The 17,490-nt window shown below is 46.1% G+C and overlaps 1 protein-coding gene and 1 long non-coding RNA gene across 5 annotated transcripts; one reads left to right on the forward strand and one right to left on the reverse strand.

Moving 5' to 3' along the window:
• Positions 1 to 247: 247 nt before the first annotated feature.
• LOC134025114 (sine oculis-binding protein homolog) lies at positions 248 to 13,420 on the reverse strand. Of its 4 annotated transcripts, XR_009930986.1 has the most exons (9): positions 13,132 to 13,420; positions 10,313 to 10,448; positions 9,630 to 9,812; positions 9,330 to 9,481; positions 7,198 to 7,293; positions 4,778 to 6,687; positions 4,272 to 4,520; positions 3,471 to 3,534; positions 248 to 2,471 (listed from the first exon to the last, which is right to left on the reverse strand). XR_009930986.1 is itself a non-coding variant. In XM_062467981.1 (7 exons), exons 1-6 carry the CDS (start codon positions 13,222 to 13,224, stop codon positions 4,789 to 4,791), a joined length of 2,538 nt encoding a protein of 845 aa, XP_062323965.1. In that variant the 5' UTR covers positions 13,225 to 13,420; the 3' UTR covers positions 248 to 2,471; positions 4,778 to 4,788. The 4 variants fall into 4 exon arrangements, 2 of the variants coding, with proteins under 2 accessions (XP_062323965.1, XP_062323964.1); XR_009930985.1 differs by lacking the exon at positions 4,272 to 4,520; XM_062467981.1 differs by lacking the exons at positions 3,471 to 3,534; positions 4,272 to 4,520 and having other exon boundaries at positions 4,778 to 6,666.
• Positions 13,421 to 15,356: 1,936 nt separating this feature from the next.
• LOC134025474 (uncharacterized) lies at positions 15,357 to 17,490 on the forward strand. Its single transcript, XR_009931024.1, has 2 exons — positions 15,357 to 15,539; positions 16,412 to 17,490. It is a non-coding gene; the product is annotated as an uncharacterized LOC134025474 (long non-coding RNA).

Here is a 17,490-nt window from a genome sequence, read left to right on the forward strand (position 1 = left end):
GCCACTCGGACTATAAATAGAGGATTAGCCTACATATTGCGGAGCTAACAGAGATATTTCCTTCAGTAGCCTGTCCTATTGGTGGCATTGGTACTTTTCATTTCTTACTCGTCATGAATTTATTGATAGCTACAGTGGCCGTTTAGCATTTGTATCCTGGCCTGGGGATTATGCTGCCGTCAAGTTCATCTCAGATTTATGACAACAATTGTAGGCCTACATTTCTACAAATTAACCACAACACGTGTGTTGCTCATAACCTTTATTTACTTTACAAACGGTTCCCAGTTTAATTATTATTGAATTATTATTCAAATACAAACAATCTGTAAATGATCATACAATAGCCTACGATAAATGTTCAACAAGTCTTTAGAGATGGTACTGGTAACGTTGGACAAAGTGGATACGCAGGCTAATGGCGATGGCGATTAGAGATGTGCAACATGATAATGGCAGTTTGTGTAGTTTTCGGCCACATGAGGCAAAGTTAACGTCGCACCTTCTCACACTAGCCTACGTGTATGGAGGAAGTCACAACAGTCACTCCCCCATACTGTTGTCTGGAATGAGCTGGGCTATAATGAAGTGTGTTGAATTCGCCGTCGCATTTCATGCATTTTGCCTGAGCTTTTGGAATGCGTTTTTTATGAGGTGAGTGGATATATTCTAGATCATGACTTGAGCACCGAGGATAACAATATGGTCTCTTTTCGGCAAAGAGAAGCCCCGAATACACATGAACATGCATTTTCCGGTAATGTTGGAGCAATGTTTTATTTTGTCGAGACAATGGCAACAGATGATATTTTTGGTGTTGGATCAAGGTGTAGAAAACGTTATCACCTAACTGTCAAAAAAAAAAATGTTGGCACTGAATGCAACGTTTTTGCATATGCATACATGTCTACATTGGCGTGTATGCATGGTTTTTCAGACAGTTTTCCATTCAGGCAAAGTGCTGTGCTCCAAACTAAAGCAAACACTGCCCTCTGGTGTACATGGTAATACAAGCAAACATTTCGACACTGATTTGACTGGAATTTGAGTTTCGGCACTCATGAAATATAATCCTAAAACAACAACCACTTTGTAAAAGATCTTACAGAGGCATCGTCCATAAGTTAATATTGTCAAAGTAGTATCTTTGTGTAAGAAAACAGAAGTTAAATCTTGCGCTTTGTAACATGTCTTGGCAAATGCCTCTAGAAGGAATCTTGTCATACATCCCCATGCTAAGGGTATCTGTAATACTGATGGCCTTTGATGGTTCAAAATAATAGTAATACCATGAATGGTAAAATTACTACCCTGTTGTTGAAAATACTCTGGTGGGGGACTGGCTACATATTCTCTATGAAAGGTTTGGTGCAAGAAAGGTGAGCTCCCTCTTGTTCAAAGGCAGACTGCCAGTGTCACAGAAATCACTACAACCTCTCATCCCTGCTGTCACAGGTTCACCCACTTTTGGCATGAATGTTTGGGGAGTTACAGGGATCTCTCTTGCACTCCCTTTCTCCTCCTCTTTCTCACTGTCTCTCTTTTACTGATCGTTTTTCACAACTAAATTTTACCTCTGTTTACCCCAAGTGAATCCTCCCCACATCCGAGCATCCTGGATGTTGTCTTCACCATGAAAGGGTAAGGGTGTGGGAGGGGACGGGGGCAGGGACAAGGAGTTGGACATTGCATGGGCATAAGGTGAGAAGGAATTGGGAGAAAGATGAGGGGAGAAAGTGTGTGTCTATGTGAGGGGAGCAGGGGCAAGGGAGTACATATATTCCTGGCCTCTGCAAAAGAAAACTTAAAAAAGAGCTCCTGAAGCCTGAACCCCCATTGGCCAGGCAACCAAAAACCTGGAGTGGGGAGTCAACGTTGTATATGTGGAGAGGAACAATGTAGCTCTTTGTGTGAGCCAGGCAGAGAAAACAAACCGTTTCCCCTGGAAAGAGATCATGTTCAGTCTCCATCTGAGAAGACCACACAAGGTTGATCAGAGTCTTGTCTGTTGCTACTGCTTGACAGAGGAGCGCATCTGGGAAGTCTTGTCACCCAAACACAAACAAAAAGATGCAGACACACACACACAACCACATAAAGTCACACATATGCACACACAACACACTGGCTTTCTCTCTTTCTCTCTCACATGCATTCACAGAAGCACACACATTCAGAGTGACTGGAAGGCAGAGATACTGAGACATACACAATCAGTGATGAACATAGAGGACAACTAATGTTTTGGTCCTAGAATAAATGCTTGTCTGGGTTCCATCTGACTTGTGCTAGACGTCGTTGTTTCTTGATGATCTGACTGGTGGAAGTGCTTCCTGGATTGGCACCCTTGTCGTCAAAGGGATGGTAGAGCAAGATCCCTCTGGAGGCTGTCTAATGGGTTAGTGCTGGTGATGGCCACTAGATGGAGTGGAGCTGAATCTGGCACCACTGTACAGTGTAAAACAATGAGTCTGTTCGAGAGAGAGAGAGAGGGAGGGGGAGAGTGAGATAACAAGGAAGGGAGAAAAGAGAAATCACACATTAGCAGTCCCATTCTATTGAATTTGCATCTCCGATGTATCCGATGACGGCCGCTCCTACTCTGTCCTTCCTTAATCCACCCACTTAACATGAACACTGTGAGATGAGGCTTTTAGACATGTCAACACCCAGATAACTGTCGTAAAGGGCACTATCAAACCAAGAACATCGGTTCTTTCTCTCCCTCTCTCTCTTTCTTACTCTTTCCCCTAGCTCTCTCACCCACACACACACATGCTCACACATATAGACACAACCACACACTCGCATGTGTGGTTCTTTCCCCCAGCACTGAACCCCTCCCACCCTTCCCGTTTAAGTTTCAAACTCTCAGCGAATACCCATGTTGAGGGGTCAAGTCAGAGAAAACTGAGACCAGAACCCAGGCTATTTCCTGAGGTGAAATTCTCGTTAGCCTCTGATCCTGTCTGATTCTGTTGGTGCCAGAGGTTTTTTTTAATGTATTTTTTGATCCTTTTAGCATTGGATAGTATGGAAACGGACAGCCATATTCACCTGTACGCAGGCTCTAAGAGAAAGTCACTGGAGTATGAACTCCGGCTCCCGTTACACAGAACACAAGATCATAAATCCGCCTGTGCTAGGCCGGCAACATGCTGTGATTTAATATGTATTGGTTACAAAGTGGTTGCTGGAAAGCATAACCAATGACAAAAGGCAGAAGTGGGACCTCATCTAGAGAAAGGTGATCGTCGATGCTTCGTCTTCGTATTAGATAGAGTGTTTCCCTCTATGCCAACTGCCATGGTTCATTTTCCATTATTCAGTTGACCCTTGACCTTTAAAAGGACCTGGTGTGTTATGTCCCGCCAGGGGTAAATCAGGCCTTTGTGTGTCACTTTGTAATCACTTGGTGAGCTATGTGAAATGAGTCAGCCACTAGCTTGTCGATATTCTTGGAATTTTACCTTTGAAATAGTATGCCTTCTTTGGACTTCATGTACCCAGCATTGCACAGTGGGCTCAATCAACCTGTGCAATACATACAAAGAAGAAAGGAACCAGAATGGTAAGATGTCATCTTCTACCTCAAGTCTATAGTCTTAGGACCATACGATTTTGTGAAATCCTCATCTGTTTTGTCATTCCAGGTTGAGCCACGGATATGAACTTGAAACAAGACCACATCATTGCAGATGGAGTGCTAATGGTGTAAACAATGAGTTGGTAAGGGCTATTCGAATAAACATTCGAAAGTGAAAACAAGGTTTTTGGATTGGTCAGAAGGGATGGGAGGTCAGGGTTGTTTGGCCATACAACAACATCTGGTAGGCAGAACATTGCAGGGAGTGCAGGGAAGGGAAACCAGAGAAGGGAGGGCTAAACTCATACATGCGAGAGAGACACAGATTAGCCCCGGTATAGCATGTCATTATGACACAAAACCAGATTGCTCTGGTTCTGCTGCTGTATTCTAATAAAGCCACAGAGCTGGCTCTTGTATTTGCCTCCGCCTCACAGTCTTCCTGACGATCGCTTCTGTCTCCACGGCAACCTCAGAAAGAGGGCTGCTTCATCGGAGGAGATCTAAAGAGCTCAAATCAAGCAACAGTGCACTTTCTGTCTCTCCCTCTCTCTCTCTCTCTCTCTCTCTCTCTCTCTCTCTCTCTCTCTCTCTCTCTCTCTCTCTCTCTCTCTCTCTCTCTCTCTCTCTCTCTCTCTCTCCCTCCCTCTTGCTCTCTCTCTCACACACACAAACAGACACACACCTTCATGCCCTGACAGAGGATGAACCAGGCTGCCGTCGTCCAAACAAAGCACTGTCACAGTCAGACCTTGTTGTAGTGATCTCCTTTCAAAGTGACTCCCACCGTCTGTGCTCTCCTCCTCTCTTCCTTTCCTCTCGCTTCCTCTGTAGTAACCCTAGAGCTGAGTGGAGTGCCAAGTTACTTGGATTCTCTGTCTTTGGCGCCTTTCTGTTTTGTGGCCACGAGTGTATTGTGGGAGCCCTCTTCTCGCTAGCCTCAGTGTGTGTGTGTGTATGTGTGAGAGAGAGAGAAGGAGAGAGAGAGAGAAAGAGAGTGAAAGAAGGAGAGAGGTCAAGAGAGTGTGTACGTTTGTGTGTGAGTGAATGTGAGAAAGTGTACGTATAAGTATTACTCTGTACTGTGTGTTTGCAATAATGCTTTCACTGTAAGCATGTTTAACCTTTATTTATCCTACCACAAAAGGAAGTTCTGTTAGGACCAACAACAAAAATGCGTCGCTCACTCACCTTTCCATCCTCTACTTGTTCTGATCTCGGATGCGAAGGCAGCGTCTCTTCAGGGCAGGCTCCAGGTCCCCAGGCCCCATGCTGGCCACGCTAGCCAGGTTCCTCAGGGCCCCCTTATCCCTGAGCTTGGGAAGGAGCAATGTGGTGGGGGTGTCCCCTGTCCTGGGTGCAGTAGGCAAGGCATAAGCATGGTCCTCATCAGGGACATGTGGATCATCTCCCTCTCTGCAGGCCACAATCTCCTCTGAATAGCCAGCAGTGCTTTCAGCCCGCACCTGGCTCACAGTCCCAGAGAAGCTGTTTTCTTTGACTGCTTCTAGCTCATTGAGGGTAGGGTCCGTGGGCAAAACTGCCCTCTGGGGATGAGTGTCCAGGCTGGGAGGGTCCGGGGGTGAGATCTCCGGGTCAGGCCTGCTTAGGGTACACGGGGTGGGGGAGTCTCCATCACAGGGAGAGCCCTCCCCGTGGGGGCCAGGGGGGCTATTCGTGTTTGGATGGTTGGGTGTGTCATGTGAAGGGAACTGGGGGGATCTGGTGCTGTCATAGAGCCCAGCCCTGGTGCTCTTTCTAGTTTTTGGCTCCCCTGGTCCAGATAAGTCCACCACTCCCTGGATATTGGGCTCCTGCTTCACCTGGGTCCTCTGGAGCACCCTCTGGATAACCTGTCTCTCTGGCTGCTGCAGGGACTGATGAACCGGCTGAAGGTCTGTCATCCCTTCAGGCCCCGGGCCTGAGCAGGGGGAGATGTTATAACGTGTGCTAGGGGAAGACTCTCTGCTATGGGGTGTGCATGTAGAGGCAGGGTGCTGCCTTTCAGACTTTACCCAGTCTGTGTCCCACCAGGGCAGGCCTGAAGGCGAAGGGAGCCTCTGGTTGTTGGTTCGGCCCACCCTGTTGAAAACCTGTCTGTTCTCTCCTGAAGGTATCCCCAGATAGGGCTGCCGGACACCCATGGAGCTGGCTCTCTCCGCCCCCTCCGGTACAGGCTGGATGACCCCGTTGTGGCCTGGGGCCTCCGGGCCGGCCTTGGACCTAACTGGGATGGGGATGGGGATGGGGATGGGGATAGGGACTGGGAGGGGGACGATGATGGGGTAGGGCACCAGCACAGTGGGCTGGGGGAGGAGGGGGCCAAAGGTGGGGATGCTGAAGTTCATCATGGGGTGCATGGGTACATGGCCATGGGGTATTATGTTGATGGGTGGCGAATGCAGGCCAGGGAAGTATGCTCCAGGGTAGGGGTGCACTAGACTTGGGGGGTTCATGGAGGAGGCTATGGGGGGCTGCAGGTGGGGGGAATGTGGGGGACGGTGGATGGGGCTGGATGGTGGTCCTGAGTGTCTGGGGGGGTTGGAGATGGGGCTTTTGAGGCCCTGTGCATGAAGCGGGGGCCTGATAAAGGACAGGGGTATTTGGGGAAGAGGCTGAGCCGGGTGGTGCTCCATGTGGGGGCGAGGAGGGTGCACGGGCTGGCTCATCATCTCCGGGGCCGGGGGTGGAGGCGGGGGCTGTGGGGGTCTCTCCGGGGGCCGGGGTCCCGGGAGGGGGACCTTGGAGGAGGAGGCCTCTGAGGGGGACATGGATGCGGACGCTGCCGTCCCGTGGATGGGCGTGGGTCCTTTCGGGGACAGGGTCCTCTGGCGGGTGTCCCCTCCCCCACTGTTCCAGGATTCAGGAGTGAGGAGTTGCTGGGCTCCTCCCTCGGGCTTCCCCTCTGTGGGGGGTCTGGCTGGGCTGGAGCTGGTGAGAGCAGCTCGGGCCTCCCTGTAAAACACGTCCATCTTGTACTGGTTCAGACACTTGGTGCTGCAGAACTGGAGTCTCTCCTGTCCTGCACCAAAGTCCAGGTACTCCTTGGTGTGGCGGACATGCTTGCACCAGTCACACACCTGAGGTACAGGAGAGAGAGACTGTGGAGGGTCACCAGCTTGTCACGAAATCCATTCCATTCCAAGAGTCCATTCTTTACTATAAAGTGCATCAATACTTTATCTGTATTTTTTACAAACCAGTGCTGTGCAGTGCCACAGTGTTTCCATAATAAAGATCCAAACAGATGCCCACTAAGTTTCAGTGTCCGGTGTTTGGGAGCAACACAGCATTATATAGCATGCCTTACAAGTCCTTTAGCTTGGTTAATTTCATGCATGGCCGTGGGATCTAGCGGTGCTGAGGGTGCTGCAGCACCCCTTGCTGACAGCACGAAAATTTAAAATGATATGACTTGAAAATCCACCACCGCGGCACCACCCCGCAACATTAAGCCCCCCCCAGCACCCCCCTGATAAAATATGTTCCCTCGGCTATGATTTCATGTTGCAATTTGGATGGGAAAATGTGTCCAAACTTTTGACTGGTACTGTATATTGATTGGGTGTAGATAAGCGTTACAAAAAGTTGTGGAAGTTGTGGTTTCTTACTCTGGCACTGCTGTTTTTCAGAACCAGCCTTGGAGAATCCTCGGGGTGGGGGGGGTGTTGTGGGGACCTCTCCCCATGCAGGTCCTCATCTCGGGCCTAATGTTGGGACAGTGGGGGGGAAAAGGGTGGGGAGTTTGGATGGCACATGACCACACAGATCACTGAATATTTCCAGATAATTTGTCTCCCGGTTTTATGAAAGTGTGCCTGTTGGGGTACAAGAGGGTAAGGGAAACCATTGTAGATGTGTATGTGTGTGTGTGGGGGGATTGATATATAATAATTTTCTCCCCAATTTATGTAAGATGATCCACCATGATCCACCCCCCTCCCCCCTCGTTGTCTCTGTGACCCAATGAGTCACGTTGAGTTACGAAACATGAGGCAGCTGCAGGTAAGGTATGCACTGAAAGTGGACACCTCGCCCCCCCAGGCCCCCTTGCCGTTCCTCTCCACAGACAAGCAGGGACAGGCCAACAGCGGCGTGTTCATCCCTTCCTCAACAGAAACCCCAGAGGGTTTATTGCAAGGAGGGGGAATTCACCATTTCCCTTCCTTTCATCTCTGTTGTTGTGTGACTGCGACGAACGTAGAGCAAACAACAGGTACGGTGAAAAGCGATACCCTGCTGACATTGCGCGCCTCTAGCCTCTAAGAGGGGTATCCGTTTCGTAATGGAGGGTAAAAATGCTTTTGTAATGTGTGTTAGACAGTAGTAGACTCTATAGCTACTACTTCCCTGTCCTCTGTACCGAAGCCTCTTGTGACTTCTCAAACTGATACCAAGTGTCCCCTGTGAACGTTGACCTCACTCCCACCATCCAAAAACCGGCCTCTTTGTTATAGAAATGGATACAGCGAGTGTAAGACACTTTTTCAAATAATTTAGATTTTAAATGAATATCGCTGCGTTTAGAACTGGGGTATTGTGTGTCGGAGGGTCTGTTTATCTGCCTGCCATCTCCTTTTACTTTTTAAGTGTGCGTTTTCCACAGCATGGAATGAAGTTACTGGAACGTCATGTGTTCGATGCATGCAGCAGCGCAGCTGCAAAATTGCTTCACTGTGTGTCGTTTGAAGCATACATTTTAGCTCCGGCATTTGTCTCCCATTAGTATTGATCTTATTGATCATTTCACGTTATCGGGGCGGCGTGTGTTATCAGCAAACGTTCGCGTGTCCCATTATTAAACTGAGCATATCGATTTTTAATCCATTATTAAACTTTGCATTTTAATTGTTTAACCTTTTAATAGTCGGGGCGTCAGGTGGCTGAGCGGTGAGGGAAGCCGGCTAGTAATCTGAAGGTTGCCAGTTCGATTCCTGACCGTGCCAAATGACGTTGTGTCCTTGGGCAAGGCACTTCACCCTACTTGCCTCGGGGAGAATGTCCCTGTACTTACTGTAAGTCGCTCTGGATAAGAGCGTCTGCTAAATAACTAAATGTAAATGTAAATAGTCCTGTTAAATGTGCCTGAAAACGCCTAAACAACATACCCAAAGGACATTGAAAGCTGTTGTTGAACCATTGAGTACTGAGTACATGCATGTAAATGGTCTCTTTTGAAAGGTGACACTGAAGTTATTTCCCCTGTTGTTAGGACCCCTGTAAGTCTTACTGGTGTTGAGTAATAGAAGCTTGAACACAAGGAAACTGAAAGTTTCTATTTCCGACTAGATTTTGTTTTGAAAACAGAGGCCTGAAGAGGCCTAGAGGTGGTAGGTATTAGCTCATTTCAGAGCCAGTCAAAGCCAGTTTGAGAAATTTGTTTAGAACAAGTGTGTGTGTGTGGGGGGTGCAGGACGCACAGACCTAGTTGGCTGTAGAGGGGAGAATTGATAAGAGAATCGATAGGGAATCGAATCGATAAGCAGGAATTGATAAGGAGTCAGAATCGTTAAAATCTTATCAATACGCATCCCTAGTACTTACTGTAAGTCGCTCTGGATAAGAGTGTCTGCTAAATGACTAAATGTAATGTAAATGTATGTCTGTCAAGCTGTCTGTCTTTCAATCTGAACAGAGCTCAAACTGTGGTGTGGATTGAGGGGTCTCCTATGAGAATTACTTAACCCCCTCCCCAATGCCAACACCCTGGGAGCCTACTGTAATGTAGGTAGAGGTTTCTCACCTTGTTGCGTTTGAAGTAGGCTCGTCGGCAGGCTGCAAAGCACTTCTCGCTGCAGAAACTCTTCAGCTCCGAGCCCATGCACAGAGAGTAGCGTTTCACACCTTCTTTCTGACACCACACGCACACTATCTGCACATTCTGCACATCATCCACTGCAAAAGGAAGAGGGCAAATATGGGAAACCAGTGTATGACTGGCACAGTGTGTGTGTGTGTGTGTGTGTGTGTGTGTGTGTGTGTGTGTGTGTGTGTGTGTGTGTGTGTTGAGGGGGAAGGGACATGACGTGTAGGTAATTCTCACCTGCGGAGGGTTTTATGAGTGGAACGATGACAGGGGCACTCTTGTGCTCCTTGGGGCTGGTCATGGAGGAGCTGGGGGAGGAGGAGGAGGGGACGCTGGGAGACTCTCTCTCTCCGCTCCTCATGGCCAGAGCCGATGGACTGGTCTTATTGTTAAAACTCTTCAGTTTTGGCACTGAGTTTTCTGCAGGATACAGCACGAGCAAGTATTTTTTATATATTTTTGAAACACATGATTTTATACCATATGCAATACTATACTAAACTACAAGATCGTTCCGAACAGAGCCCACTTTGAAGAACAACTATGTCTAGCAAAACTGTAAGGTGATTCAAGAAATCCACTGAACAACCTGTATTGTCTGTCGCAGGGTTACTTTTGAATTCTGTATGACCTCTGAAAGGACATGTCAGTGGCTGCTGACGTGTGTATATGTGGGTATATGGGGCCCTCTTTTGAATAAGGGTGGGGTTTGTTGTAAATAAAGTTTTTGGGAATAATTTCGACCCCCCCAAAATGCCCTTGTTTTCTAGTGAGGGGAGACTGCAACTAATGGAATGTTTAATGAATTCAATGAAACTCTATTAAGATGGCAAGTTGGTGTGGGCATTGACCAGGAGTTCCTTCGTGGCTGTGGGACCTTGCATGCAACACTGTTCTCCTCAAAAGGCCTTCATTCTCACCTTTTAGAACCGACACATGCTGCCGTCTGTCTCGGTTGGGGTAGCTGCGGATCTCTGAGGCTTCGGAGTCTCTGAGCTCGACTTTATCGTAGCCATACCAGCCCAGAAGCTCGTTCATTGTGCTCTCTGCGAAAGTCTGCATGATGGAAAAAATATCCCTGATTATCATTACATGTGAGAGGGGTTGCCAAGGCACCACCCTCCATTAGGGGAAACAGTGACCTTATATCCAAAGTTTGTTAGTGGAACTTTTTAATCCGACTCTTAAATATAAATCAGACCTTCCTACCCTGCTCTGCATTCTCTTTTAGCTGTGTCCCTCCCATGGAAATGAATACGAGCACAGTGAAGTACAGTGTGAGACTTTTTCCATGATGTATTCAAGCTGTTTACTTTTGCTAAATCGGATACGGAAAAGTTTAGAACCTAATACCAGTGTGAAATATATGATTCATCGTTTGTTTATCTCTTTCAATTGGGGAAAAAGAGGGAGAAAAGAACTGTTCTCTGCAGATGAGTTGCGAAGTTCTTTTTTTATTGCGACCAGATGAAAAAAACACAAAGGTCTCTCTCTCTTTACCCACCCACCTCACTCCATAGCTCTGGGAGAGCGTGATTGGAGACGAAATCCGATCCGGACGGGCCAGAAATCAGAGTGGGACACCCTATACCTCTGCTTGGTCCCACGCTTCTCGGAAATGCCCCGCTCCCCCTCTACCCTCTACCCTCTACCCTCTCTTTCACACTCTTCTCCCTGATGAGCTGGAGCTCTCTCCAGTCCTCTCTGTCCTGCCACCCCCACCCCTTGCCTTGGCCCACAACGCCCTGCCATAACCCTCCTCCACCCCCAACACTCACCCCACCCCGGCCTCCACCCGGCACCTTCCAGCCCTGACACCCAACACGACTCCCTATCTCAGGTTTCAGCCCTTTCCAGCAGAGCCAGTCTGCTGTGGTGGTGTTGTGTAGTGCTGTAGTACCGACTGCACATTCTTTCCCCTTCCTGCCGTACTCCTACCTCAGCTCGGCACTAGAGCCTCAAAGAAACGGAGCTTGTGTGTAAGTGAGTGATTGAGTGAGCAACAGTCTATGTGTGTATGACTGTGCACCCATGCGTGTGTGTGTGTGGCGCACACGTTGAGGTATCATATCCAGCTAAATATGCCTAATGATGATTAAAGTCAAGTACAGTATCTGGTGTCTACTCTGTGCTCTACGGTCTGGTGTGGAGGTACTGGGTCTGACTGTGGTGTTGAAACAGATCCATTACTGAGACAACACAAGGCCCTGGGCTCCGCCGTAGCAGAAATCACAGTGTCTCTCTGCCTGTCTGTCTTCTATCCCTCTCCCTCCCTATTTGAGAACCTAACACCCTGCACTGGGACCTGGACCTCTGGGCTCAGACTCCCAGCTCATTAGCTCTGTAACCCAAATCTTGTTTCCTAAATTCACATGCATCGGAAATCATGTCCGCAAATCACAAAATAAGTTCCGATCCTGCTACAGTGGGACAGTGGAAGGGAAGTCTATATCATTACAACTCTGCTACATTACATTTTACTGAGTTTTGTTTTGTCTCCTCATTAGTGAAAGCCAGGCATTCCCTGCCTCCCTCCCCTTACTCTCCCAACAATGTTGTTTTTGTTTCTTTTTGGCAGTTCAGACAAACATCTGCTTTGTGAGAGTGACAAGCCATATCCCAAACCACAGAGAGGGTCCCAGCCAAAGGCAACAAACTGAGTCGACCCCCAGATCCCGCCCCGGCAGACTTACATCAAGTACGGATTGCATTTCGCCTGTTTTGATTAAAATTTGTTAACTTGTCATCCTACCCCCCCCCCCCCCACTGGATATCAAAATCTACTGCCCAATCCACTTATACAGAAAGATAACTTTTCCTTTCTCATAAAGAACAGAGAACCCTAAATCTGTGTCTTTAAGCTTTTTCGGGTTGTTTGGGTGTCCATTACCTTTGACTCATGAGTTTCAAATTCCCAATGTCAAAACCCAAGACTGTTAGCAGAGAAACCTTGGTTTGTACCTATTGTGTGTACATAACAACACTCAGTCAGAGAGCATTTTATTATATGAACAAAATAGTGATTGGGAGAGGAAACGAAAAGCACGGTTTTAAAATGTAATATATTATCGGCCTATATTTGCCTGAGTCACTTTTAAAGGTATTCGTGCGCATGTTACTGAGTTGGAAGAATAGATTACTACAACTCAAAAATAGTTCAAAGTTAACACGCAAAGACCTTTCGATTTGAAACGTGTAGGCTAATGTACGTTCTTACAACAAGTGCGAAGGAAGAGGTGATTGCGTTCTTGCCGTCTGGTGTGACGCACATCTGGAACACCACTGGACACGAATGCGCAAGCGGTCACTGCTGGTCTGATTTGGCGTAACTTCAGGAAAGGGGTAGCCTAAATAGAGCTGGTTTGTCGTACACAAAGTCGAATTATATTACAAGTTAACTTAGTCTACTTATATAACTAGGACCTCTCTTTTATTTGATTCATAAATTGTTTTTTCGACACAGATGATCACATGCTTAACCCATAGGCATATCTTAAACCGTTATAAAATCCTGAAAACGCTTTCATTTGCGGGTATTGCAGAGGCTTTTCCCGACTCGTGACTTGAAAGCAGAAAATAAAGAAAAAAAGTTGCATCGCCATAAACACTGACACTGATTTCTGCGCGCAAAATCAAAATACATTGATTGGAAATGGCCAATTATTCTTCAAACTGTACCCTGAATACGTAAGTCGATATACTGAAAACTGTCGAAAGTGACCTGGTTACATGCGCTCACCTTCATCTCTTGGTTAATCTCCCTCTTGACGGGGTGTGCGGGTTTCCTACTGCGTTTATTTTCCGGTGGTCTCACTTTCTCCATCTCTGGCATAATTCTGACTGGATCCGTGTCACTGTATGGAGAACGAGGGACGCGTCACTTTGGGGCTAGTCGAGGGACAGAGAGCGAAAGCTGTCACTCTTGGTGACAGCGGCTGTCATTCCCAGACGTTTGCGTCCGTCATCCAGGGCTTCATCCATTGAGTCCACTGAACATTCGTACACTGTGGGCTGGTGCAGCCGTTGAACAATCTATCTCGCTCTCTCTCTCTCTCTGGGTCCGGAGAGCAGGGAGGGGCCTCCGTTGTAACCCAACACCTGGCACTCACCCCTCCCAAATCTCAACAGATACATTTCACGTGGAATGCAAGGACTGTGTTTTATCTCTCTGGACACAGTCTGTTATATTCTTTAAATAAAGAGATGAAAAGCCTTGTGAGTAAAACGAGTCTGTTATATTCTTTAAATAAAGAGATGAAAAGCCTTGTGAGTAAAACGATACAATGGCAGAATGTTTGGAGTTTCTCAAATGGAATTTGTTTGATCAAAGAGATTGAGAGGCAGAGCGCGAGTGAGAGAGGAAGAGAGTGGTCAAAATAGCAATCCCTAGCAGTAGGCAGTACCACTACAGAGCAAAACATTTTAAGTCCTTAACCAAATAGACGGTGCAGTCTCTTCAGCGTCTGCCTTGCACGTGGTAAAGAGAGAGAGAGAGAGAGAGAGAGAGAGAGAGAGAGAGATTAGCTTGCAGAGAAAAGAGGGTCTAAAAATGTGTCTCTAAATTACTTTTGAATGGTCTACTATACATTTACCCCTTGCGTTCTCCCATGTAAAGGGCAGACATGTTTCTCAGCACTGTTACTCTTTATCTTTCTTTCTCCACTGTCTCTTTCTTTCCATAATGTCCTCCATTCTTGTTCTATCTTGAAACCTCTCAATGTATTCTAAAACTGAGACTGGCAGAGAGACAGACCCGGGTAGAAGAAACGTTTGGTGTCTCTAAAACCTTCTTCTCCCTCCGCCACACTCTGATTCGAGGAATCCAGAGACCACGCTCGTGTAAACAGAAATCTGATCCAGACCGCGGGGCTCCGGTTTCGTCCCCGCGTAGACTCGCTGTTGACATACGATACGCCCGGGTTTTGGGAACCGGGCTTATCTGATGCCTTACAAAAGGCTCCTCTCTCTGCCTCTCAATAACAGAGCACATCTGGTGGCTCTGTAGGGAGTCCTGTATGTCCCCTTGGGTCCTTAAGGGGGTGGGATAGTGGGGGGAATCAGAAAGGCTAACACTATCCCCACATAATCTATTTACCAAAATGGCAGGGGACCACATACGGGTATTTATAGGCCTAGAGTTACAATCCCCAACATCTGGATCTAATAATTAAACAACCAGTTGAGCCCGTTACTATCTTTTTTTGCATTACTGAGTCCACAGATAATTATAGTTTATTAAGGGTGTCAATTAAGAGCATGATATATCTTTTTTTTTCTTGTCATTTCTAAGAATGAGTGGAGGATAAGGATGTCGTGACACCCCTACCCTCCACCAGGGGGAAACATTCTGCCAATTTGTTGTGTAGTTAGTGCCTCAAAAGAAAGATTCGCTTTTGAGATCAATCTTCATGGATATTTTCATACATTATTCATAGAGATTCATGAAAGGAAAGCCGTTAGCTATTCAAATACAATGACTACAAACAACTTGAAAACAAGTGTATTTTATGAAGTATTTTTGGGAAATTAGTTTGAGGGTAACTGAACCACGAGGAGAAAACTTTAATTTAGCTTCGGGAGAATTTAAATGAAGTGCAAGTCTCCAATTGCTCAAATTTACTTTATAATGTGTGTCATGTCAGACTACGGACGCCAGACGTCGCTGCTATTTAAAATACTGTTTTACAAGCGCAACAAGTTGTTGTTGTTGGTTCAGTACGATCATGTGTCTGAACATTTTCATTAGATATATTCAATTTTCATTGATGTATGCTTTTATGTTTTTTTCAGAGATAACGCAGGAAACCCGTTTCACACTGCTTTGTATTTTGTACGTAGTTTGACAATAAAATCCCAATGTGCGCCCATTTGCATTAAACGTTTGCCTATGTCATGTGTTACATAGGCTACATGCCTACATCATATATGTTTCCATTGCTGTCCTACGCGTCTATGCTGTGTGTGCGACCGCGCAACACGTCACATCGATGCTGGTATAAAAAGGTCCGGCAAATACAGTGGTCACTTTCGAGAGAGAGACGGTGTCCGAGGCAGTGTGCGTTACCTGGCCAAATCATCACGACAATGTCTAAAATTACGATGGCTTATCTCGGAGTGATTATGTTCGCCATATGTTTATCAACACAGGTAACGATTCATTTATTTTTTATTTGATTTTGGAGGATGGGAGAACATTATGTTTTATTGCTTTATATAGATCTTTCTGATTCTTGTTTGATTTAAAGGCCAATTGTCGTATGGAAGAAATTAAAGCGTATACTTCGGGTTAGATCTTTGGAAATCAGATCGATTTGACCCAATTCTTTATGAAAAGGGCAAATTAGACTGTTGCATTAATTCTCACTTGGGACCTATAGGACCAATGTGAATACTTAGGCCTATTGGCTGACACTTAATCTACCTGTTTATAATGTCCATTTAATTACATTACAAACCACGTAGCCTACACAGTTTGAATTATGAGTTTTCGAATCTTCATCTTCAAGTCATCATTAGAACACCAAAACGAATGAATGATTTAAAGCCACTGTGTGCTACCTGAGTCTGCCCGTGGGGTAGGCTAAAGTTTCTTTCAATGCAACGCTTCAAACGAAACCTGACACGTACAACGAAGGCAATCCCTTTGCGTGTCTTATTATACAAACTACGAAACGTAGTCACCTAAATGAACACATAGCACAATTAGTTTTCATGCGTTTCAATTTGCATACTTGAGCTGTGACCTGTTTCACACCATTTTACACATTATTTTAATGGTCAAAAAACAATGTTCTGACAAAAAAACGTTTTTAAGTTGGCTTGTTTACATACCACCAATATCAACCTATTTTTGAACAGATGTAGGTCGACAGTTGTACATGATCATATGTTATCCAGTGACATAAACCTAATCGTCAAAGCCCCAGACTACTGATTTAGGTTTGGAAGTTTCTGAATGTGGAACACAATTAGCTCAAAGTCCATGAATCATTAAAAAAGCCTTTTCTTTTCATCCTCAGCCCGTGCTCTCTGTGAACACAACCATGTCAGGGGACAACCAGACCAACGCAGGCTCAAACGCCACTACCATGGCGACAGGCATCTACAGTAGCTCAGCCAACTTCATCTCTCCTACTGGTACCGGTGTGTCACTGCAGTCAGCCCCTTTCTCCCTCTTGCTCCCAGTTGTCATGGCAACCTCTCTCCTGCACCGTTACTGTTGAACCAAGATACCACCTCCCCCTCCCCTGCCTCTTCCACCTACACCAACCCACTCTTCATCTGCACTGAACCAAGACCACAAGACCAACATCATCCAGCCGCAAGACCAAGATGAACTCCCACCATGGACCCCCTTCCCAAATAAACCACAGTTCAGACTTTTTTTTCTGAGTGAGGGTTGTACAAATTAATGGCTACTCCACAACCTCCTGTCATACCCTCATGGGAAGTAATGTTAGCCCTTGAACCATAGTTCCATGGTTCCTGGCTCCAGGGATGGCCACCACCACTACAACATCAGAGCTACATTTCCCAAACTTGGCTATTTGACATCCTGGCCAACAGTTTTGGACATGCGCTGGGGCCCAAGTGTCACATCACACGTATCAAAACCTGTTGGACCCCTCAAGAGTACAGGAGCTCTGGTATAGTTTTCATTTCATCTGTAAAAAGAACAGAGATGGTTTTGTACGTAGGCTGAATGTCCTGCATCGCAAAACATTATATTGTAAAAGAGAAAGTAAACCCTGTTCAGATTTGAAGTTTTAATTAAATTTTTTTCATTTGGTTCTAAGTTCTGTTATTGGAAAATATGTTCTATGTAGCAATTAGCTATTGAGCGTTTGTTGGTTTTTCCTTGTGATTTCTAAAGAGTACAGGCCCTTTATAAGGAGGGTATTACTGGCATCTTTCCCTTTTATATGCCTAGGTTGGTCCTACTGTGCTGTAAACGAGTTAGAAGGGTTGATGTTACATTTATATTTCCCCCGTATAGTTTATATTTTGTATACATGGAAATATTACTGTGTCCTGTTAGTTTGAGTAAGACTGAGTAAAAATAAATGAGAAATGTACAATCAATTATTCAAAAACAATG

The sequence above is a fragment of the Osmerus eperlanus genome, chromosome 8 (genome assembly GCF_963692335.1).
Source record: "Osmerus eperlanus chromosome 8, fOsmEpe2.1, whole genome shotgun sequence".
NCBI classification, from domain to species: Eukaryota; Metazoa; Chordata; class Actinopteri; order Osmeriformes; family Osmeridae; genus Osmerus; species Osmerus eperlanus.